Source organism: Phaethon aethereus (genome assembly GCF_964289735.1).
Source record: "Phaethon aethereus genome assembly, chromosome: 2".
NCBI classification, from domain to species: Eukaryota; Metazoa; Chordata; class Aves; order Phaethontiformes; family Phaethontidae; genus Phaethon; species Phaethon aethereus.
In genome coordinates, this window is record NC_138582.1 from 41896006 (window position 1) to 41920847 (window position 24842).

General features: G+C 39.6%; 1 protein-coding gene across 2 annotated transcripts in view; it reads right to left on the minus strand.

Moving 5' to 3' along the window:
* Nucleotides 1-24842, minus strand: part of CHD7 (chromodomain helicase DNA binding protein 7) — a gene marked incomplete at its 5' end in the record, with an annotated part of 92505 nt that overhangs the window by 55002 nt on the left and 12661 nt on the right. Inside the window, one exon of one of the 2 annotated variants that reach the window (XM_081996607.1) lies at nt 5480-5530. In XM_081996607.1, coding sequence (XP_081852733.1) covers nt 5480-5530 — 51 coding nt within the window. Of the gene's footprint in view, nt 1-5108; nt 5531-24842 lie in introns of both variants that reach the window. The other variant, XM_081996606.1, reaches the window with a different exon arrangement.

Sequence of the window (24842 nt, forward strand, 5' to 3'; positions counted from 1 at the left end):
CCACCAGAGACAAGGCAGTGTCCAGTCCCAAAATAAGAACTAGAAATCTGGGAGAAACTGAAGTAGTATTTGACACACACAGAGCACTAAAATATTTTCTAAATGTTAGTTAAAACTAGTCCTTCTATTCAAGTGATACAAACACAGACATTTCAGATTAGCTGTCTTACAATCTAGCTGTCCAATACCACTTTCTGTTTTCACCCTCTTACCCCAGAGGTCTGCATGGCGTACTGACCAAAGCGGATCAGTAAGAAGACAACCTGCAGAAGGTCAGACAAAAGAACAATGTGAAGGAAAACAGGGTCTGAAGAAGAAAACAGTAAGTAGGACAACTGTAAAGAAAGCCTGAATTACAATTTGAGAACAAGTATCCAACCTTTGACAACATGTTTTGTGTCTGTCAGTCAAGCAGCCACCTACAGAGCTAGATCAAACACCAGGAACTTACTAGGGCCACACCATCTGACTGAAAAATACCCCAAAAAGCATGGCATGCTTCGCAGGATTAAGAGGGGAAGTAATTAGCCTGTATGTTTACATTGTGCAACTACTTCATCTGATCTGAGTAACTGACAGATCTGCTTATTAGTGTTATTTATGATAGCTATCAGGATTTGGATGATGATTTTTTCTGTAATTCAAACATTTAAAATAAGTCAGACTATCAATCCCTATTTTACCATTTGGGAACACTGTTCTGTGACAAATTCATGATTGGAACCTGGCTTAAAAAAAAATGTTACACGTCCACTGTGGAGCATCAAAACCATAAAAAAAAAATCCCATCCTCTCAAGATCTCAGACCTGTCAGACTTTCTGTACTACCTTACCCGAGGAAAACAATTATTTTTTAAAGCTCCTAGTGTAATCAAAACCTTTTCTTTTTAAAATCAGTTTTTATAGGTCACAAAAGTAGGAAAAACAATAGGACAGCAAGGTTTTTTCCAGCCTGATAACTCAGCCAAATTACTAAGAAGTATGCATTGGTAACAGCAAAGCCTACAAGGCCTGCCTGCAGCAAAGGCAAAGGTAAATATCTGGCAGCTGGGCTGGTTCAAAAGGGAGACGGAGGACAGGTGTGAACAGGAACAGCCTCAGTGGACGCGCACATGGCAATCTCCCACGATTTCCTGTTCTCTCCCACAGGCACCCCCTTCCTGCCTCACTCAGGATGATCCCAGCTTGGGAGTGGAAACTACCAGCACCGCCTCGGGACCTTTCTTCCTGTCCTCCATCTCCCCAGGGCGCTGCGTCCTGCTGTCTGCACAGCAGCCTCTTCCCGCTTCCGCAGCCAGGAGCCATCCCCTTTCCGATGCAACACACAGCGAATCTGCGTGCCAAAAAAGTTCTTTCTTCACCTCCCTCTAAAAAGAGGTAATTACGCTTGTGCTTAGCACTCTGCTCGAGCAGCAACGCACTCGCCCTGCCCTGCATCCCAGGCTGCTGCCGTAGGGAAGGACAAAGAGTTTCCCCTGCCACAGGGAGGGGAAGGAAGCAGATAAGAGCAGCTTTGCAAAGCACAGCAGCCTGGTTCGAGAAGATGGGAGGAGGGACCGGCTCCTGCAAAGAGCTGCTATTTGGCCCTCGCCAATAGTTACTGCATCTCCCACCGTAATTGGTGGCCACTCTAGGGTTTCGTAGGAAGCAGTGGGAGAGGTATCAGCTGTGCTGCAGCATGATCTTCTCAAACAGGTGGTCCTCATCTCCTCCAGGGACAGGCACAGGAGGAAGAGACATCTGAGCCATGACTTTGCAATTCAGAAGGACTACTTGCCTTTCCCCATCCATCTACTTTTGGAAAAATCTGCCTGCTTTGCATGTGCCTGAAGCTGGCTCCATAACATTACGAGCCTACATAGTACTCAGCACGAGAACATGAAAACCCTTCATTTGTGATCCTAGGTATAACTCCGTTTTGCTTTCAAACCTGACTAGTTTGGTACACAATAGATTTGTTTTGTAATTTTTTTTTCCAGCCACCATTGTATTTGTCTTTCTGTATTGGTAGGATTGGGCTAATATCCATGACAAGTGTAATAGTACAATATTAATGTGAGATCTTTCTTTCAAAATCGCCAAGTATGCAGTACCACATACTAGCAGCCCATTGGGGTGTTTTCTTTCTTTTTAAGATGCCATGGGACACACAATTCAAACGAGCATGAAATTAATCAGCTTCTTCCATGCTCTAATCTGACTGTGGTCCCTCACATGAAGGTGCATTTCAGTGAGGCAGGCTGCTCATTTTGTCACAACTTACATCAAAGACAGAAGACATGTGAAGGATAAAGTTCCTGTTTGGTTTTTTTTTCCCCCTGCTGTTATTTGTTTAATAAAAGAATTATACTGTTAGTCAAAGTTGGAACTGAAACAGGGTTAAATTATGAGCTAGATTAAACTACAAAATGGTTAAGATACTTAAATACCAGATTTTTTTAATCTACATGTATACTCTAATAAAGCCTGTGTCAAAGTTAACTATCAAGGATTCGTTATGCTCTATCCAAAAAACTGTTGCTCTTCAGTAAACACATTTCCTACATCTGACTTTATTTGCCTGAATTTTACATGAGTGCAAAAATCTTCCATTAAAACTGATCAGCTTATTCAGGAATTAAAGCCCATTAGTTTTGCACAGCATTTAGCAATCTAAAAATCATACTACTCCTTTCAATGCTTAGAAGCAAAATACCAAACAATATAAGCACTAGTAGTAAACACATGCCAGACACCAACTTTATCAAAATATGTACTTTTAACATAATCATCCATAACATATTAATTTGCATTAATCTCGCTCATCTCAGCTACTGTATTACTTCCTTTCTGGAGTTAGTGCTGCTGAAATACTATGGCTCAGACGATTAAACATTTGGACAGTTGATTTATTAAAAAATTTGATTCAATGATCTGTCACTGGACAGGTTCCCCAGCCTGTGATATTGCTGAAGTGAGCAAATTTCTTTCACCGATTTAAAATTCTTTGGCAGCACAGCATCCCAACACAGTCTCAGGGTTCTTCAAAGAAGTTTGATACTAAAGCTGACAAGACCACGAAATGAGAACAACCTTGTTCTCAAGAGAGCATTTGTTAACAGGGCGACAAGTCCGTTATGGGAAAAGTACTCCACACCCCTGAGTAAGCACAAGGAACAGCAAATGCTCTTAATGCTGCTCAAAACATGTTTCTCACAGGTAAAACAACAGGGCTTAGTAACTAGAATACTGTAAGTCATCTAGCCACCCAGGGCTGAGAGTCCCTGCATGGGAAAGAAGATAAAGACTCTCCTACAAATACAGCTAAGAAAGCAGTCATTTGTTCCTTCAAAGGAAACACTGCTCCTTTAATCTGCATGGCATGTCCCAAGATTTAGAGAAGACGTGCAAAGAGATATTAGGATTGAGTGGACAGGACAGACCAGCTCTGAGGTCTGATGTCCAGCACATCCACAGGAACCCATGCATGTTTCTGAGGCAGACTCCTTCTAACTAATTGCTTATTAAACAAAGCTTCATTGTAGTCAAGAATTTGTAACACCACACTAATTGAGAAGTCCTGCACTAAAAGCTTTTTCACTTCTTGGTGCAAGAATTGCTGGGAGTTGTTCAATACCATGCCATATGGCCTGGTCAGCCTTTAAACCTAAGAGTATAGGAAAACAGAACAAAAATGTTACTCTAGCTGATACAGTATTTTGGTTTCAAAAACACAAACTTGGAGGTAAGTAACTTAAGAATTTTTCTAAGCTGTGAACTGTCATGTATGTAAACCCCATCCTTAGGACAGTCCAGAACATAGCTGAAGTAACTTCTGCAATAATACAGGCTAATCAACTGTAATTTATGGAGCAGTTAATACAACATATTCAGGACAACATTTGATTTTAAAAGCCAGTGTTTATAAATTCTTGAGGAAACATCATCTCTGTAAACATAGAAACTTCTCATTCTGGCCAAAAGGAACAGCAACATCTTACTATCCATGCCTCATTTAGCCATATAGCTGTCTCAAACCTAACCAATAGTCAGTCTTGTAGAATATATGCAAAGCTGATTCATTAACTGCAATTTCTAAACCCTAATACAAATGGATTTTGCAAACTCATTTGGATTAACCAAGTCTGTCTGTGCTTCCATCTGGAAGTTATATTTTATAACGCTAGCCACATCTCGAAAAACAGATTCAGATGTTTGGAACAAATTCAGAACAGTTGTAAGAAATTCTAGGTACAAATGAAAAAAAAATTGAGCTTTAATGTCTTTTTCCTCTCAGTTTTCTTTCAAGTAGGCATTTATAATCATGGTGTTTAGGGACTTGTGGGGCAAGGAAAGAATCTGTGTTATTATCTATGACGTATTTACTCATGTGTAACAGCAGTTTGTTCTCTCTCATACTACTCTGTAGCATTTTAAGCCTACCCTGATAAAAGGACAAGACGCTGAGTGAAAACAGTTAAGAAACAAGGTTGAAGCATCTGGTATATCCACAAAGATTTTCTGCTAGGAAAACTGTCTTTACATGAAACAGCAAAATGAATATAATCCCTACAGTGAGGATACATCAATATCCATATAAAAATGCCCTTTTAACAGCAGAGCTTATAGCTCATGGGTTGTGTCAGTATAAAATACTGCCTGCAAGGGTTGTACAACTTGTAACAACGCTAAGTACCTAACTTACTACTTTATTCAGAGAAAAACATCAAACTGTTTACTCTAAGCCTTCATCTCTGGATTTGGTCAGACCTACACTAATGTTGAAGCAATTTAATTTCTTAATACACAAACCACACAAAAGGATAGATCAGCATTAGAAAAATAAGAGTTAGTTCTGAAATCTAACACATCCAGAAAGTTTCATGCCTTGAAAAGAAAATTTAACCTTCTGCCTTTCCAGCTTGTTTAAAATAACTGTGAAGCCATAAACAGGAAAGCCAAACAAGAGAAAGGTGCCCAAGTTCCTCAACAACATGATGTTGTAGACAGTAGAAGGCAAACGACAAAACAAGATTTCCTCTCCACCCACGCCGTTTAGCACAGGTGCTCTAGAAATCCCACAAACACATTGTTTTTCTCTGATTGCATATAGAAGTTTCCTGACTTACCTAGCCTTTTTGCTGGTCTTGGGTTTTGGCGTGGTATTTTTTGCTTTCTTTTCCTTTGGCTCTTTAGGGGTCTTAGGGACTTTGGGGGTCTTGGGTTCCTTCTTCTCCTTGGGTTCTTTAGGATCCTTCGGTTCTTTTTTTGCCTTGGGCTTTTTCTTTTTCTTCTTTTCTTCTTGGGAGCAATCCACTGAGTTCCTGCTTAGATTCTGGCTGTCAAGTCCGCCAGGAAAGTCTTCCTTACCAAAACCTTTACTGGGACCTTCTGCAGCAATGTGATTGTTTTTCTTTTTCTTTTTCTTTTGCTGTGGCTGCGGCTCAACTGATGGCAGATAATCATCGCTTTTCACTAGCTGGGTATTCGGTCCACTAACCTGAGTCATATCCGGCACTGGTTTCTCTAAAAAGGGTTCCGATGGAGAATGCTGAGAGAGACAAATAGAAATAAAATTGTAGATTTGCAGCTTTGATTTCTAAAACTTTGCTTTTTTGGAACAAGAGGTTACAGAGGGAGAAAATACTAAGCAGGAGATTAACCTAGCAGCGTATCTGAAATATTGTACAGTAAATCAGTAAAAACCAAAGCTTTCTGCAGTTAAAACAGTAGAAAAATGACCAGAAATTTTTGATATAGCAAGGGTAAAATTATTCTAAAGCTTGTACATAAAGGGGAAGTATAGAAAATATTTAGAGTTTTAATCATTTAGATGCAAAAGAAAAGCAATTGTTATTTCAGGTATTTCAAAACAGTTGTTAGTAGAATAACTTGTTACAAAAGATTCAGTTGCACTGTAATTTTGTCCTCTGGGGAAGAAAATGTTGAAGTTTCTTTCTAGACATGTGGAAGGAAAATCAAGTATATTCACAGGCTGTATTTATATAAAATTAATCAGGGCAATTTACATTGGTTCAGCTGTGACAGCAGGTATTTTGATCAGCACATGAAGGATTAAGCCACTTTAAAATGTAATATACTGTTACATTTTATGTCAAAGATCCGTAGCTCCCTACTTGTAATTGAAACAGATTTGCTCCCGCTACAGATTGGACAGAGAAATACCTTAAGTGTTTGTGAACCTGCAAAAGCATCCTATTTCAAAGTCTGTATAGCAGATCAGGTTTACACCAGACTTAAAGTACAGGAAAATGTATGTATAATTACACAAATGTCAAGTGCCTGGACTGAGCATATTGGATATGTTTGCAATGCTTTTCCTCTGAATGGTTCTGTTCTACACAAAGATCCATGAGTTTGCAATGAAAAAAAGGTCTAAGCTCTACCATGACTTTGCAGCATATCAAAGCTCTAACTTGCTTCTCCTCACTGCCTGCCCGTGGTTATAAATGCAGGACGACAGTGCTTTTCAAAAAGAAAAGTAATAGCATGACACTGTACTGACGCCTTTCTTGCAACTCCATATATGGTCAGGCCATTTTCCCACCCTTTCTCTCTGTTTAACCTCCTTTTCTCTCTCTAAAAATTAAGTCGGCATGATTCTAGGTGGAAGAGTTCCCCATTAGCCATGGTCACAAAGTCAAGCCATTTGAGATGTTTAATCCATTGAATTGGGGAGAAAAAAGGTTTATAGCAAATCAGAATTTTATTTCCAGGAATAGCAGTGCCTGTGTAACTGTTTGCAATGTTATTCGCATTTCCTCTTCTCTGCTTTTTATTCAAACTGCACTTACTTCGGAGTGGCAAGCGTGCAAACGAGTAACTACAAACCCAGCCCCTGAGCATAAAGAGAACTGATGGGCATACACAGGCATATACTTTAGCCACCTGGATCTAAAAAAAACAATCGCACTTAAGATTTGGGAAATACAATTCTTAATATCATTACATGAGAAAGTGAATACATGTGTATTTTTAAAAACCTATTAATATAGTTTTCTGAGTGTAAACAAACTGAACCAGTGCAGTCCTAACTACTGTCAGTATTTCTTCACAGTAGCAAAAAAACGCTGTGCCCTGAATAGACTCACATACTCAGAAGCTACCCAAGCAGCAGAAGCAGCAAGACTGTCAAAAGGCGAAGACAACTTTTTATTGCTGTTTGCGAGAGGTTTGAACGGTACAAGCTAGATGCTACAGTTCTTTATGGAAGAGACTCCATGACAAGAGGGAAGGCCTGAGTGACAGACTGAAGATCTGGGTCTACTTGGTGACTTGTGCATGTTTCTGTCCTCTACTAAGATACTTTTTAGTGCAACAGGGCCTTAGTTGCAATGGAAACTCAGCTCTAATGCAAACCTGATGCACCGACTGCATTAGCACCACATCAATCAGCCCTACCTCAAGGCAATCTCATGTTAGGCATCCTGAAGTCTGAACCAACACCCCTTCTAGAAATCTGTGGTGACCGTAACACTTACCTATCTTCATGTTGGAAAGTTCACAAAGACTGGATATCTGTATAGTAAACGCTGATCCCAGGAAGTCAGTGGTGCCAATGAGTTCTGCAGGCCAATTATGCATTACATAAAATAGAGGTATTTTAAAATATCTCCTAAGTGGTTTTTAATTTGGTTGACTGAATTGACTGTCTCCTCAGATTTGTTCTGCGACACAGAATGAAACTGTCTTCTCTGTATTTCACACTGTTATGTACTTGCACTGTCTAACACTTATTTTTAGGTAGGAAAAGATAGGAGTATTACACAAATCACCTCTAAGTGCTCCTTATCCACAGGTTTTCAGAGCAGTACTTTTAACCTACATTTCCCAAGGTAGTCAATATATTTCTGTACTATTTACCATTTCATATCTCATGCATGCTACTTTTTTCAGAGACCTGAAGTGCAAATTTCATCAGTGTCTTCACTGAGCCATCCACCACAACACTCAGTCCTCTTTTTAACTAGAATTCTACAGAATTGTAGAATAGTTTGGGTTGGAAGGGACCTTTAAAGGTCACCTAGTCCAACCCCCCTGCAATCAGCAGGGACATCTTCAACTAGACCAGAATGCTCAGAGCCCCGTCCAACCTGACCTTGAATGTTGCCAGGGATGGGGCATCTACCACCTCTTCGGGCAATCTGTGCCAGTGTTTCACCACCCTCATTGTCAAAAATTTCTCCCTTATTTCCAGTTGGAATCTGCCCTCTTCTAGTTTAAAACCATTACCCCTTGTCCTATCGCAACAGGCCCTGCTAGAAAGTCTGTCCCCATCTTTCTTAGAAGCCCCCTTTAAGTACTGGGAAGGCTGCAAGAAGGTCTCCGCAGAGCCTTCTCCTCTCCAGGCTGAACAACCCCAAGTCTCAGCCTGTCCTCATACGAGAGCTGCTCCAGGATCCCTCTGACCATTTTTGTGTCCCTCCTCTGGACCCGCTCCAACAAGTCCATGTCTTTCCTGTGCTGAGGGCTCCAGAGCTGGACACAGGACTCCAGGTGGGGTCTCACCAGAGCGGAGTAGAGGGGCAGAATCGCCTCCCTCGACCTGCTGGCCACGCTGCTTTGGATGCAGCCCAGGATACGGTTGACCTTCTGGGCTGTGAGTGCAAAATACTGTTCACTTGCTGTGTCTAACATAAGAACAACCTTTCCATCATTTGTAAAATTTGTATTGAGCGAGTACCTTGTGTTTGGCACTACAGTATTTGCCATATTAAAGAGAGACTTTTACAGCTCTCTAAAAGCTTATATATAAAGGCACAGCTTTCTAGAACAAATCAAAATTGGTAATCTATTTTTCTTCCTATTAAGCATGTGAAACAGCCTAGCCAAAAAATATTAAAAAACACAAGAAATCCAGTAATGCCACTTAAATTTAATTCTATAAAATTCGCAAGGTTGCACCTTCATTAGTGACATGACCATGTCACTGAAATCAATATGAGGTTTTATACATTCTTAAGTATTCTCATTACCTTTTTAATCTAAGTCAAAAAATTAATCCTTGTCTCCTAAGACTTGTGGGTTGGATATTTTTTTTTTTGTTTGCTTGTTTGTTTCAGAAGTCTGAACAACAACTTTCAGCACAGTCATTAGCAAATCTGAACATAAGGCAGACAGCTTTCCAAGTCTCCAGAACAGCAATGTCAGCCCTTCATGATTTGACATTTGTAGCTTTAATGTAAGGTCTGGCCAGAAGGTAAAGCACTGAGAATGGCAGTGATTGTTGTTGCACTGTAGTACTTGGTAACTCACTCTGGAAGATGTCATCCTACGAAAATTCAGATTCTTACTACCTCAAAAAGCTTCTCCACAAGAGTCATTCTCAGGCTCTAAAACAACTTAGACTATACATTAGTCTTAAACATGGTGCACGAAACAAATATTTAAGAAAAAACAGAAGCAAAAAGCACTGCCTTTTATTTACAGTACGAAGTTAATGTGCATTACCAAGCATGCAAATTAAAACACTATGGTTTTGTTTCATACCATTTACAACCTCCAAACCATTAAGCTACAAAAAGCCAACTCTGCCCTAATTAGGCTTTGGTTATATTTCCTATTACTTGAAAATACATTATTTTTGCCACATGCCACTCCCTTTGCAGTTTGGCACATTTTGTAATTCACTCATATGTGATCTTTTAAATTGAGGCACTCTTTCACTCTTTCTTTCTTTTTCTAAGAAGTCTGTGCCTACATTTTTGCAATATGCTAAAACGGTTTATCCCTAACTGACAACCCCACATTGCTCCCTAGTGTGAAGCTGTGTAGGAGCAGCACAAATCTAGTGAGGAGATCAGAAGCAGCTTGAAATATGTATTTTCTTACACCAAACCAGTTGTCTGCTCTTTCTTAAGAAGGGAGAAAAGGAAGAAGAGCAAGCTTTCACTAGTAAATATTAGATTAAGACTACCATGGGGAATTATTTCAAATAGTTCTACTTCTTTAAATCTACAAAGGATTAACTCTAGTTACAGGGTCACAATTTCTAATGAAAGAACCCCATTTTCCATTTACAAAATTAAAAAAATATGTATATTACAAGTTCTTACCAAAAGATTGAAATATTTATCTGCATACTTCACAGAAATCGCTTCTCCTGCTGCTTTTAGTAATAACAAAGCCATAATTTACTATGTTGGTACAGAATTTAATCTTCCACAGGAAAGAAATCAGTGAAGATTAAACACAAATAGGTATTCATCCTATTTAATATTGCAGCAGAATGATTTTTGGTATTATTTGAAATAAGGTGAAAAAGGTGCTCAAAAATATTGGTGTGTTTACTAGACCCACATCTCTCTAAATCTTTTAGAGAAAAGCTGTTTTTGTAAACATTTAACAAAGAACAGATGGCCTGTTTTAATCATGCGAAAAAACCTGGAGCTCGCATTAATACTCCTACCACCAAGTACTGGGGCTAGTCACCTCCCTAACCAGCAGCATGGCACAGTCTTCAGTAATACCATTTAATTTTACAATGGACATTTTCTCATCCGTTCCCACTGCTTGACAGTTAATCAATGCTATTAACATGCAATATCACAATGCAGGACACTCCTAAAGATCGCAGCTTATTTGAGCAAAACAGAGATTCTTCAGGAACTCTGAGGAGTTAGAATAATTTGCAGCTCAACAGGTTACCCAGGACAGTAACATGCTCTTGACAACAATATCTCAGCAAATTTTAAATTAAAATGTTACTTGAGAAATTGTTTCTGGAGTGCAAAAATCTCACTTTTCTAAAATTCAAACTTATTTTTAAGCTTCCAAACATGTATCACCAAGATTTGAAAAATGAAAAATGAAGCTGTCTGCATTTCACAGCTGCTTACACATTTAGAGCTAAGCTCACTCTCCGCAGCCCAGAGCACAGATAGATGTCTCAAACCAGGCCTGTTACGTAAAGTAGCAAGATGGACAGGATGTAGCATTAATCCAGTGAGGGTTTAGTGGCAGGGAGGGAGGTTAAGGAGGAGAATCTTTCTGTTGCTTGAACAAGGATTGAACCACAATCAACTGTACTTAAGCACTGAAAGTAGCTGAGTGTCAGTTCCTGAGCAGAGCAGCAAGTTGAGCCAATATTGAGCTTAAAGAAGTATGAAGCAAGAGCAGCAAAGTATGCACTATGACTCAGCTAATGTTGTGAAATTTAAACATCAGCACCAAACAAAAAAAAAAAAGCTCCTTTTTACCCGGACTACTTTCATTTCCTTCATGAGTATTTCCAGACTCCCTGGTCTTCTCCATACTTTGAAAAAGATCTCCTGTAACCACACTTTATTTAAATTTTCTTGAACTTTGGTTTATTAAGTTGTGTAACAGTAGACAAAAGTGCTCAGTCAGTTCTCACTGGCTCCAAAATACAAACCTCTCCAATATGATATCTATACAGTGGGTAACTTACTGCTAGGTAGATCATTAGTGAATATTCTCATTTTCAGCAATTGCAGTCCTGTTAAATTATCATTGTCACTTTGGAAAAGTTAAAACAGCAACTTGTGGCCAAAGAAAGTACTTTTAGAACAAGACGACAGACTGTAGCATCGCTTTTGGAAGCGGCTCTACTTAGTGCCAGAGATGACTCGTTTTGAATTTGTAGCCTTCCTAATAGCATAGTCCCCAAGGAGTTAAAAGCCATCCAACGTAGAAATTGCACCATGATTCCTCCTTTCAAAGGTTAATGACGGGATTCATCATCCCTCTGGATTATGTCGAACAAGCTACTCATCTTGACCATCCTCCAAACAAATCACCTGGAAAGTTTCCGCATCATGTCTCTGCAGTTCTCAACTTGTCTCTTTCAACATTAGGCCTGCCTTGGTGCTCCCTCAATCTGAAGCACACTTCAGCTTTTCTAGAGCAATGGAAATACTTTTCAGACATTGTCCATCTCCAAAGCTCACAAATCAGTAAAAACTCCAGAGTAAATAGGACCCAACACCACCTCTGAAAACACAACCAAATGCCAGTACCTACATTCAATAATGGTACAGCTGTACATTTTTTTCTCCTATAGCAGCTGAAGTCCAGAAATATCCTCAAGTCACACCCATAATTCTTTCCAAAATCTGTTTTACCAGTTTCTCCTCCATTATCGTGAATGACGAACCCTTCCCTTTTCAGTGAAACGACTGCCTTGAATTGAAGATGTCCATGTCTTTTTGCTTTACTACAAGAAAATACTTGGTATCACCTTAAAATATTTTGGGCAATATGATGCTGTTCAGAAACAACTGGTATCTCATTACTTCAGAAATCCCTCTTACAAAATTGTAGCTCTAAAGTGACAACTTGCATTTATAAACTGGCAAGCGTTGTCACTGATCTTTTCTGCAATAAAGGGAAAGGCATCACACTAGATGAGAATGAAAGAAGTCTATTCTGCAAAGAGACTCCACAGGAATCTTGTAGCTTACTAAATCTCTCACCATACTTCTACAAAATGCAGCTGAAAATGTATGGAAAACAAAAGTTCTATTAATACCTTCTTAGCAAGATATAACTTGACAATTAAAAATCACTTTGCATGAAAAAAAGTTCATGTTTTAGTGAAGTGCTGCTGCAATACCATTTTATTTCTTAAGCAAGTCTTCCTGCTCTGTTACTACTATTGGAGATGATTTTTGAAAAACAGGTGCAACTACTACTAAGTTAAAACTTGCTGATCCAAAGTTTTCAGAAAACCTCTGAATCAAAACAGCTAGAATTATGATGCCAGCAGCATCCTAACAGTGGAGTAGAAGTGATTAAAACCAATCTTAATGCCCTCAGCCACTATCGCAAAAGTACACTCATTGGTGATTTGGTGGAGCTGAAAATATCACCCTATTACTTTATGTTGAAGAATAAAAACATGCTATACAAAATACAAAGTTCTTTAATTGAGTATCAGCACAGCTATAGAATTAAAATTGTTTATTTTCTAGTCATGTACTCTGTGGAGTAGCACAGACTACAAAAGATGAGTGATACTAATGTGGCCATCCAAGAAGCAAACATTCATTATATTTTACAGTAATCATATGTAGCAACACCGTTTCTTGCTCACATAAAGTAGGAGATATTACCAAACCTATGGAATATCAGCCAGTGCAGTGATCACTGATGGTTTGTTCATAGCTCAAGAACAACTAACTTGTGCCGTAAGAGAGCTCTTAGGATGCTGTTCATCAATCAGAATCAGCATCAATGTTGATCAGACAATTCCAGAGAACTGCTGCTCCTTCGATGATGAAGCGCATATGCTCCAGATTAGCTTTCCATGTAAGAAACTGCAATAGGTACCACACAGATTGTATGCAACTGCTGATACGATGGTCCACAAGACAAACATTTTATTAATACTTTTCTGGTCCAGATTACTTCATAATATATACTGGCTTAGACATCAGTGTAAGATTGCTCCTAATGCAAGCAGGGCAGATCCTAATATTTCACACCAGAAGCTAGCATAAGCCTGATTCCACTCTCCATCACTAGCATGTAAACCGGTCAAAGACTCATGATTTTGGTAAGTTTTACTAACTCTAGCTGTAGAGACACATAGAAAGGGTGGGACAATTAGGTACCGAATTCTACTCACAAAAGCTGTATTGCTCATGTTGACAGCTTGTGCTCTACCTCAAGCCTGCATTCCCCGCACAGCCACTGTTGAAGGAAACCTCACTTCTGTGTACGCTCCATTATCAAGCGGTAGACGTGCCAGAAACATGACATGAGTTATACCACAGAAGTTTTGCAGAGTTTACATTATGCAGGCTATACTACAGATGGGAAAATGACAGGCAGACCACCAAGGGTACTACTGTAAAATGGCCCATAAGTATCTTTTTCTTAACACCTTACTTCTGAGTAGGACCTGTATTTAAAAATGTGGGTATTTTCTTTGCGAAGTTGTGTCTGTGAAGTTACACCCAAACACAACTATCAAGATACCTAGTGCTTACTAGAGAATTCCTTGTATCAGAGAATATCCAGTAGGTTTACCACCAGTCTTTTCCAACCCCTCTAAAATGAGGTGGTGGCTGCACATCTCCAGGCAGACAGGGAAGTCATGCAGCAAAGTAAGAACACGTCAGGATGAAACGGTTTACAGAGGACCTAGTAGAATACTTCAACTTCTCCAGAAAGGGGGAATAGGGGAGAAAACATCTTCACATATTCAACCAAAAATGTAAAATTGAAACTGGTATTATTAAATACATAAGCGTTACAGAGTAACCTAACATTTTAGGCTATTTACAGGCTGAGTTGCTGCCCTTGGGCTTGCCTCCTCATTCCCCACAGCCCTTCAGCTCCGCTATGAAAGTGAAGCAGTGTCTGAAATAGTAAAATGCGAACATCCTCCCTCTCCTGGGCACGTTTCACAGCCCCACTCTGAAATCCGAGGTCCTGAGGGAAGAGGGGAAGCGTACTGCCCTGCACACGCAGCCTCCTCCCTCCCCCAGCAGAATTCCCTCCACTCAGTTACTGAACATCAAATACGCAGAGGTCCATCCTCTCTGAAGGGTAACCCGTTCCTACATCACGCTGTATTGCCATCACCACAAGTTATGACGCTTCAGTATCAACTATGATTTCCACTTAACACCCTGCCCCTTACCCAGAAAAAGAAAACACAACAAAACAAGTCCTGACTGACTTCGTGTATTAAATGCTCACAGCCTGCCCATAGTAATTAAGGCAATAAATGTCCCCTAAAATTTTGTTTTTCTACAGAAGACTTAAAGTCACTGAGAGAACCATTTGAGAGAGATGTTAATTAGCTCACATCTACTTTATCAATGTTTCTCTACCACTATCAAATCTAAATCACAGTAACACAGAGCAAATGGCATCAGGTTTATGACTAAGGGGAAAATCAAAGACCACCATACCACGGTACAAACGCTGATTTTTCTGACTGCAGACAACAAAAAAAGTTCTGCCTGTGCTTTCCCTGCTGCAAGCAGCAGTAACAGCAAAAGCATTACAGGTCACAACAGTAAAAGCGTTTCTATTCTGGTACTTTTTTCCCCCTACCCCCTCTAGCCCCCAAAACAGTTACAGGAAAACTTATTTAACAGTCTATATATGTAAATGTATAAGGTGCAAGGTAATAAGACATACACATACCTTGTAAGTTTATGTAAGATATATATATACACTATTAAAAAAACATTAAAGTTGTGTATGTAAATTCAGAAGGGATACCTCTTTTTTGATTTGCAAAATCTCTAATGAAGTATGCCTTATCTGAATTCAGATAAAGTACACTTTATCTTCTTGTACTTTACATCGAGTGAAGTGCACTTTAATCTAAGGAAGGGAGAACAATAGAGAGAATAGCAGCATTTTTTTTTCTCCCCTAGATGAAGCCGAAGACTAGCAGGCTACAAAATTTTTACTCCTTCTGCCTGCTCTGCAGTGCCTAAGGATCAAGTAAATACATGCTTCAGAAATACCACCTGCTTGACAGACATCCCGTGGGCCCTTGTTCGTTGCTTGTAAGGACAGTATGAGATGCTTTACAACTTCAACAATGAACTGAAAGGACCAAACTGCAATAAATACTGTCAGTAAGTACACTAGGAGCAGAGATGAGCACAGATGGAAGCAGCACAGATCTAAGCACATACTTCCCCCAGTCTATTTACTTAGCATCACTGCGTGCATACTTTTGGAGTTGGGTGTTTTGGGGTTTTTTTGCATCGTGCCCATGCCAGAAGTCCTCAAACTCAGCTTTACACACTTCATGTCCGCAACTATGCACCATCATGTCCTTTCTTCTGGGCTTGGAGATCTTCCAGTCTCTCCATACCAGCCTCAGGAAGTCTTAGATAGACACCAGTGACAGCCAGTTCTTCTGGCCTTCTCATGGTAAGCCACGCTCTACTTTGCCATGCACACCTGCCCCACGGCAGCCTCTTGCCTCTCTTCTGAGGGCTCTCTAATGCAAGCATCTTCAATGGGTCTAGCCCACCTCTGGGGAAAGCCAGCTCTGGGGAGGCAGGCTGGGGACCCTGAGCTGCCCACCAAGCCCTCTCTTGTGGAAATGAATGAGGACAGCAACTGAAAGGCTTTGCTTCATACACTCATAAAACGGTAAGATATAGTGAACACCAGCAAAATGCTTTCAAATGTATTTTTAGGCAATTACATTTTTTAGCATACAGTGTTTGTTCCAATAAATTAGGAAGACTTTAGGCAAGATATAACTTCTCTATCACTCTCCTAACCCCTTCCTTACATACCTAGGAAAACAAATGCCCAGCATTTCTGTTTTAGAAGTTCCCCTCCTATCAGATTCTAGATGTGCTAAACATGCATGTTTAAGAAGCCTGGATGTATCAAAAACGTGTGAATTGACAGTTTAATGACAAACGTGCATCACATTACAAGGCTGGTGGAAAGAGGATGCAATTCATAAAGAGCCTTTACTAAGAACTTTATCACTTCTCCTATCTGCAAGCCCTCATGAAAAAAGAGCAAGTTTTCCCCAAAGGTATAAATATATATTATGTTCTAATAGCTCAAGAAAAGGGCAATGGCCTTAGATGTTTAAGATTTCAACAGATGCAACAAAACCCCTGAGTTTTCACTCCTGTCCCTAGAAAGGAAGTGCCAATGAAGTTCCACGATACTTCCACAATGCCATCTATAACTATTTTTATTAAATAATAAAACATTCTGAATTCTTCCACGGTTTGCAGAAAGATTTTTTCAATTTCACTAGGATATCTTGCAGATAGAGCATACCAGCTTAAGAAAAATTAGCTTAAAGCATTAGGATAAACACTAACAGCACAAATACCACCCTTTGGTTTCAGTCTGGAGCTGACAAACTTTTAAGTCATCAATGTTTTGTTTGGATAACTTGCAACAGACCCCACTAGACAAATAATACAATACTCTTCTCTTAGCTTGCCATCTCCCCGCTCTGCAAGGTGAAGTTGCACTGTATCCACAATGAAAAGATGCAATTTGTTTGATTCATTACTTGAGCTACTACCTTTTTTTTTTTTAGCTACAACTTGTACTTAGGATTTTTCTAATAAAAATTTTGTAAAACATACAGAATTCTCCAATCCCATGAATTTCTAACACTGTAAAAAAAATAAGGCACCACCAAGGCAATGAAAGTTAAACCTAACCTAAACACTTTTTTTTTTTGGTGATTTTTAATCTTTAAGTTTGCTGACTTATTCTGATGAAAGGGGTCTCATTTCAGAACTTCCCCAATAAGGCCATATTTGGTAAATGTTTTCTGATACGATGAGATGATATCCACAGTAGCTCAGTCACCCTGTCTATATCTACTCCAAACTTCAAGGTGTTTTACTTGTTGCTGTTTCAATCTCACAGTCCAGGTGAGTATGCTTTAGTACTAGCAGATTCAAAATTTAAAATTATCTAAAAGTTAACATTTTTTTTTGGTGTTCTAAATGCCATTTCCTTAGTTACAAAGAAGTTCCATATAAGAAAAAAAAAAAGAAACTCCAAACCCCCACTACCACTTCTATTTATATTAGTTGTCCCTAATAAACTGGAGTGACATTCCTAATCCATTTTTATCTAATGTTAAACTGTTCTTGTCCAGCAGAAATTCAAAAGCTTTCTCTCACACTGACCAGAGGAGTCACCCTGCAAGTGAAATAGTAAACATGCACTGTTGTCTTGGGAAAATAATAAAGTTCACTTAACCCTTAAAAAAAAAAATTACAAACATATTTTTCTTTTTTAAATGGCAGTTAAGTTATTAACTATTTCAAATACTTGAAAACACAGAGTGATCATTGTTAGTGTCACTGACAAAACAAATTCTACTTCCTAGGACATAACTTTTTACATTAGTATCTCTCACATACAGGCTGTTACTAACTTTTTACATTAGTATCTCTCACATACTAGCTGTTACTAACTCCCTAGTTACACCTCCAGAATTGCTGCCTCATTCAGCATGTATGAGACTTCTAGATTAAATCAGATCTGAATCACTAAGATTCAGTCTTTCCCTGAAGGTGGAAAAGGGAAAGACTGCAAGGAGATGGCCTGTGATGAAAGCAGTGAACGTCAAGCAAGACAATTTACTGTGCCTTTTTCCACCAGCCTCAACTCACTGTGGTACTGTTCTATTTTTTTCCAGAAGGGGCTTTGGAGTGTTTTTTTCTTCCTCTTATAAGTTACATACTCATTTCTTTCTAACATGGATCTCCAGTAAAGGACTTGCCATGGACCCTCTTCTGGAGAAGTGCTCAACCATGACTGCAAGAGAGCACCTACTTGGATAACTACTGGCTTTAGCATTCGGGCAATACAGCCCAGCATAATGCACACTAAGAAGCCACAAATCCCGTGTCTATCATTCTGTCCTCAGGCAACCTCCCTGTCCCTCTGTCCTGGTTTCCTCATAGGTAAAATGGAGAAGACACATTGTTTAGAAGATGAATGAATTAGTGGTTGTTGAGGTTTTTCTGTGTTATTATTAAAATTACTGTTAATTATTAAAATTACCATTAAAAAAAGCTCATTTAGCTATTAACTCTTTACCAAGATGTGAAGACAGACAGCGTTTGTAGGAAGAGTCCATCTGTTTCATGAGATTCAGTGATATTCAAGATCGGGTTTACTGGATAATATACAGTAAATAAATTATCCAGCCATACCTCAAATAATAAAAACAAAGAAATTAAACAGCTACTTATACCACAGATGATCTTCTGTGGGTAGAAAAAAAAGAGAACAGATAAAACATGGTTGCATACACAGATTACATCCTATTTCATAGGCACAAGGAACATGTAATGACAGTCCTACTTCATATCTTTCTTAACATGCAGTTTTGCAGCTTGCTATCATTCTGTAAACACAATCATTTAAAATATGTGTATGAAATTACATCCTTTAACATTTCCTATAACTTAATTTGTTTCTTAATACTTACTTTCAACAAAGTTATACAAACAAAACAACCAGACTTCTTGCCAACTGTACGTACAAAGAAGGCAGACTCTGCAGATGGTAACAAACAATTACCATTTTCTGGATGTTCTCATCACACTCTTCTTTCAGTGGCATTGCTGCTTACAGAAATAAAAATACTTAAAAGCTCTAAGGTGTCACATATTAAGTATGTGGGGAGACAAGAAGAGAGTTACAAGTTACTTTTTTTTCTTACATACATATATATTTACAGATATATACATAGGTATTCAAACATTTAACTTCCACAGTGCTCTTCTGCATTTCCTTTACTGATAATCTGACCCCCTTCCCAAACTACAGCTGTTTCCATGTTCACTTTCCAATATAACAAAAGAAACCCAAAACAATCAAAACCCAAAAAACCCTGCAACAGAAAAAAAATCAGTTACATCACATGGGTTCTTCCCTGGTTACATACTCAAGAATTAAAGTTTTCCATCCTGTCATGTAGAAGATACACAGTCCTCAGGTTAAATAAGTCCTATGGAGATAAAACAGAACATGAGGGAAATGCAGGCTTTTCTTTTCCTTCTCCTGTCTCTTAATAGAAAAGGAAAAGAACCTGAAAACATATCCATTTGAGATGGCTTTCTTACATTCTTTAGATACACTCCTAAATAGTTAAGGAAAAGCAGTAATTCCAGAAAAGTCTCTCCAATTAGACCAGCCTTTAAACACCTATAGTTGATCAACTTATGGAAATCAGAGGGCAAAAGCTACAATATATCTTCAGCAGTGATGCATTTTACACCGACGATACCTATTTTATGAGAGAGAAGCTACTAAAGATTTAATGGTGCCAATTAAAGAAGCCAAGAGTTTGCATGGCTCAATGGCTGAGTCATAGACCTTTTGCCTATAATAGGTTCCATCATAGCCCCGAGTTCAAGCTGTGGGAAGAGGATTGCAGATGAGTAAGAGGAATTAGTATTTTTAAATGTTACTGCAAAGGAAGGTGTCCTTTAAGCATTACGCAGCTGCAACTCTAACAGCAGTAGAGCAGCTTGCGCTTACTCCGAATCCTAGTTTTAAATGAGATGCTCAGAAGTTTGTGGACACCTCACAACTTCAAAACGCGATCAAAAAAGTTAAGCCTATCAGTGTAAAGCCCTCACAAATTTAACTAGCATTTCATACGCATTCCCAACCTTGAAATACTTTAGTACTTGTAATTTGTGTGCTATGTTATGACCCCCAATTTCTGGTATTCATTTATGTTTACATAAAACAAGGTATGACTCTGTAGCTGAAGACTAAAGTAGCTTGAACTTAACCATAGGATGTTTATAAACAACTGGTGCGATGTACAATGAGGAAAAGAAAATTAAAATGTGCAAGTGCCTCTCAAGATGGCTCCCAGTAAACCCAGGGAAGCATTTGTGCCATAGTACAATACTGCACACATCAACAACAATTAGTCCTCAGACACAGGTACAGATTATCTCGAAGGAGAAGGCTAAAGGGAATTTTACTTTAGATAGACTGCTATTTATGAAAATATTGACAGATCCTAATACAGTAAATAAAAAAGAATTAAGATGGGTAAAATTGGCACAAGAGCAAATCATGTATAAAGCCAGAGACTAATAAATTTAGGATAGAAAGTCAGATACCTGACCAACATTTAGGGTAATCTGATTTGGGTCAGGATTTCAAAAAGGACCACTGGAAGCAAAAGCCAAGAGCTCTTTAAACTGATGCTTGATAAGGTTACCAGAAGTAGTTCATAGGATGGTACATGTGACAGCTGGAGGCTCAACTCAATGGCCCAGGCAATCTTCACAAGTACTTTGCTCCTAATGACTGCTAACAGTAAAAATCAAAAGCAAAATCCTGTTTAGATTAGAAAATAAATACATTTTAAGAGATGTAATTTGGAATATGACAAACACTGAACATATTAGTTCAGAAATGATATGCTTAGAAAAACCATTTATGTTTAAATTTCTAGGGGAAGGAAATCTCTATTAAGCAGACTAATAGTGCTGGTAAGACAAGCGCCCAGTTGCAGAAGTTTAACCTTCAAACCTGAAAAAAGGGGTTGGTTACCTAAAAGGCTTTTATAATTAGACTGGCCAATATAGTGGAAAAAACCCAACCCTAGGTTAGGTACCAAGAGAGGTAAAAATTACCCCAAAAGAGGTAAAAGTATTACCTCTTTTATAAGCCTTACTTCACTCACATCCTCAAATCATCACAGCTGTAAACATTGAGTACTCAGATACCCTAAGGAAAACCTCCGTGATTTCAAATGTGACTTTGACTAGAAATTGTCTTTGTTCATATCATGATTGTCATACAAAATGCAACAGTGCTGTTTAAAACAGAAAGGGTTACTTTTTAAATAAAGATGCCACAGTTCCAGTGTCCTTTTGCAATAGCTTTTTCTTCCCCTTCTTTGGACAACGTTCCCAAAATAATGCAGCAGTCATTTTTATTTTTAGGTATTTGAGAAAAGTAGATGTAAGCAATTTATGAAATTACTGGTCATCAGTTGTTCATTTACACAGTTACATTACCTAAAATATTAGTGATATACTTGTAAGGAGTGAGTTAGGGCAGGAGATGCTGGTACCCAATTGCTGCGCATGTGTCTTAACTCACAATAGGAATATTCCAACTAAAAAGGCTCTTAAGAGAATTTCACTTCTTTCTCATGTTGTGTTGGAAAACTTGTTATTCCTCAAGAGCTTCCTACACACGATAACCCTAACATAAGAGATCTGAAACAATGAGGATAAATGAAGGTAGAACAAATTCTTTCTTAAAAAAAAAAAAAAAAAAAAAAGAATTGTTTTCCATAGAAATTACCTCAGAGCTCCCAGACCAGGAGCCCCCGACCTGCTTTGACAGTTCTCCACTACAGTTAATTTATAATGTAAACCCCTTCTCCCATCCCCACCTACTGAGGCAATTAGGTGGTTTACAGGAGTGCTTTATTTTGGGGTAAGTTTGTACAAGTTGGTGTAGAGACACTTCGAAGAGATGGAGAGGAGTAGGAGTTCTCTTTTACACCTACTAGTAAGTATATCAGACTTAAGCAGTTAGTCACTAAAGAGCAAGACAACCTAGAGAACATACTTGCAGCCCAGGTTTTCCTGTACAATATGTATTTCCCCACAATGTTTTCTTTGCTTTACTTATGAATGCAAGCATCTACTTCTTCAGCATCTACAACTCAGAGGACACGTTCCTGAGTTAAAAGGAAAATACACTGATCAAGATTTCAATAATTCTACGTTTGTGCCTTGCAAAAAACACATTGCTGGTTTTCTACGATTGAGGTAAGGTAGGTATTTTCATGTGCACAGATAATACTCCTTTTATGTATTACTCCTCACAGTTCTGCGTAAGAATTTTTGATTAACAAATTAGATGCAGTTTGTAAAAGACCTTTAAATGCAGAAAGTTACTTTCTGAAGCTGCAGTGGCTGTATTTTGGATATGCTAAAAGACAAAGCAGAACAGAAGACTACACCCAAAGGCTTTTTGCCTTTTTGAGGACGTACAAACGCACAGGAGAAATCAATCTCGCATCCACGAAAGCGCGCAGGAGTTGAGGAACGAGCGGCGTTAACCTTTCTCCCGGGAAGGCTCGCGAGGCAGGTGCTCCCCAGAGCACCAGGCAGCCGAGCCGGAGCCCGCCCTGGGCGGCGGGGGCGGAAGAGGGAGGAGGTTTGTGGCTGCCTGGGTAACCCCAGGCGCGTTACCCGGTTGCGCGTTACCCGGCTGCACGTTTCCACCCTGTGAAACGGAAACAGTGATGGCGTTTGTCTGCCCCAGCAGCATATTCCCACTGACTCAAATTACTCAAAGGTTCTCTGATGGAAGAAGTTAACAGCCGTGGAGGCTACGTATCACAGGCTAAAGCCATCTTTTTCTAGCTGGCTTACTAATAGTAACCTGTCAAAACTCAGGTAACTGTGGTTTCATGCTGTCACTTTCCACTACCAAATTTGCAGCTCCACAGAAAGGCTCAGTTATGCCTACCTCCCTTCAAATCCAAAGGCAAATATTACTTTTTTAGCATACGTTCTCTTCGGTCTTTCCATGTCCTTTCCAAAAAAGGTGGCACTGTACAATCCGTTACTTCTAGGTGTGGTGAGGATACACTGTCTTGATCAGCCAACACAGAACTCACTGTCGGGACTCCCTCCTGAAGAGATCACAGAACCATAGAATGATTATAGATTCATAAAATGGCTTGGGTCAGAAGGGACCTTTAAAGGTCACCTAGTCTAAGCCCCCTGCAATGAGCAGAGACATCTTCAACTAGACCAGAATGCTCAGAGCCCCGTCCAACCTGACCTTGAACGTTGCCAAGGATGGGGCATCTACCACCTCTTCGGGCAACCTGTGCCAGTGTTTCACCACCCTCATTGTCAAAAATTTCTCCCTTATTTCCAGTTGGAATCTGCCCTCTTCTAGTTTAAAACCATTACCCCTTGTCCTATCGCAACAGGCCCTGCTAAAAAGTCTGTTCCCATCTTTCTTAGAAGCCCCCTTTAAGTACTGGAAGGATGCAAGAAGGCTCCCCAGAGCCTTCTCTTCTCTAGGCTGAACAACTCTAATTCTCTCAGCCTGTCCACCCCTCTGACCATTTTTGTGTCCCTCCTCTGGACCCTCTCCAACAGGTCCATGTCTTTCCTGTGCTGAGGGCTCCAGAGCTGGACACAGGACTCCACGTGGGGTCTCACCAGAGCAGAGGGGCAGAATCGCCTCCCTCGACCTGCTGGTCACGCTGCTTTGGAAGCAGCCGAGGATACGGTTGGCCTTCTGGGCTGTGAGCACACATTGCTGGCTCATGTCCAGCTTTTCACCCACCAGAACCCCCAAGTCCTTCTTGGCAGGGCTGCTCTCAATTTGTTCATCCCTCAGTCTGTACTGATACTGGGGATTGCCCCAACCCAGATGCAAGACCCTGCACTTGGCCTTGTTGAACCTCATGAGGTTCACAAGGGCCTATTCCTCAAGCTTGTCCAGGTCGCTCTGGATGGGATACCGTCCTTCAGGCGTGTCAACCACACCACTCAGCTTGGTGTTGTCTGCAAACTTGCTGAGGGTGCACTTGATCCCACTGTTTATGTCACTGATGAAGATACTAAGTAATACTGGTCCCAATACACTTTGCTGGGACAGGGGCCCCTACACTTTGCTTTTCACTGAAGTGTAACTGCTGTCATTTCAGACACCAGCCTGAGCAGAACATTAACTAAATCTCTGAAGCGAGATTTACGTTACAACACAGTTGTAATGTTCTCTCAAATTTTTTTCCCTTTTTTTATTTTTTAATCTGTAAGCCTCTAGCAGTAGAGACACAATTCTCTTTAAAAAGTTCCCATACAAATAGTTGCTTAGCATATAAACTGCTCTCCTTAATCGCCTTTCCCAGGCCACTTAAAAGCAGTCCGCAGGGGACTTCAGAGTTCTACAGACCACACGTTGAAACCACTGACTCAAAGAAATCTTAATGGACACACGTGAGATACAAACCCAAAAGAGATCGTCAGTAATCAACTATTTTTCTCCTGGGGTGGAAAGACAGCAGTTCTCCAAATGGCCTTTTCATTGCAGTGTTTTTTAAACTTCAGCATGACAAAGTGGGCTTGAAATCACAGAGTTGTTAAAAATCCTTTGATGTTATATATGCTGCCCAAGATCCGTTTATGTCAAAGAGCCCAAGATACTTCTCAAGCTCTAGCTCTTTAGTCACAGCAACAAATGAAAAAAGCCTTTGAATATGTTATCTAGTATGTATTTATGACATGTCACAGGTAAGCATTTTCCCAGCTCCTCTTGTAATTGAACTAACAATTAAATCAGAAAGCGTCATCAGAACCGGAGTGGAGGGAAAAAAGAAAGAAAAACACCCA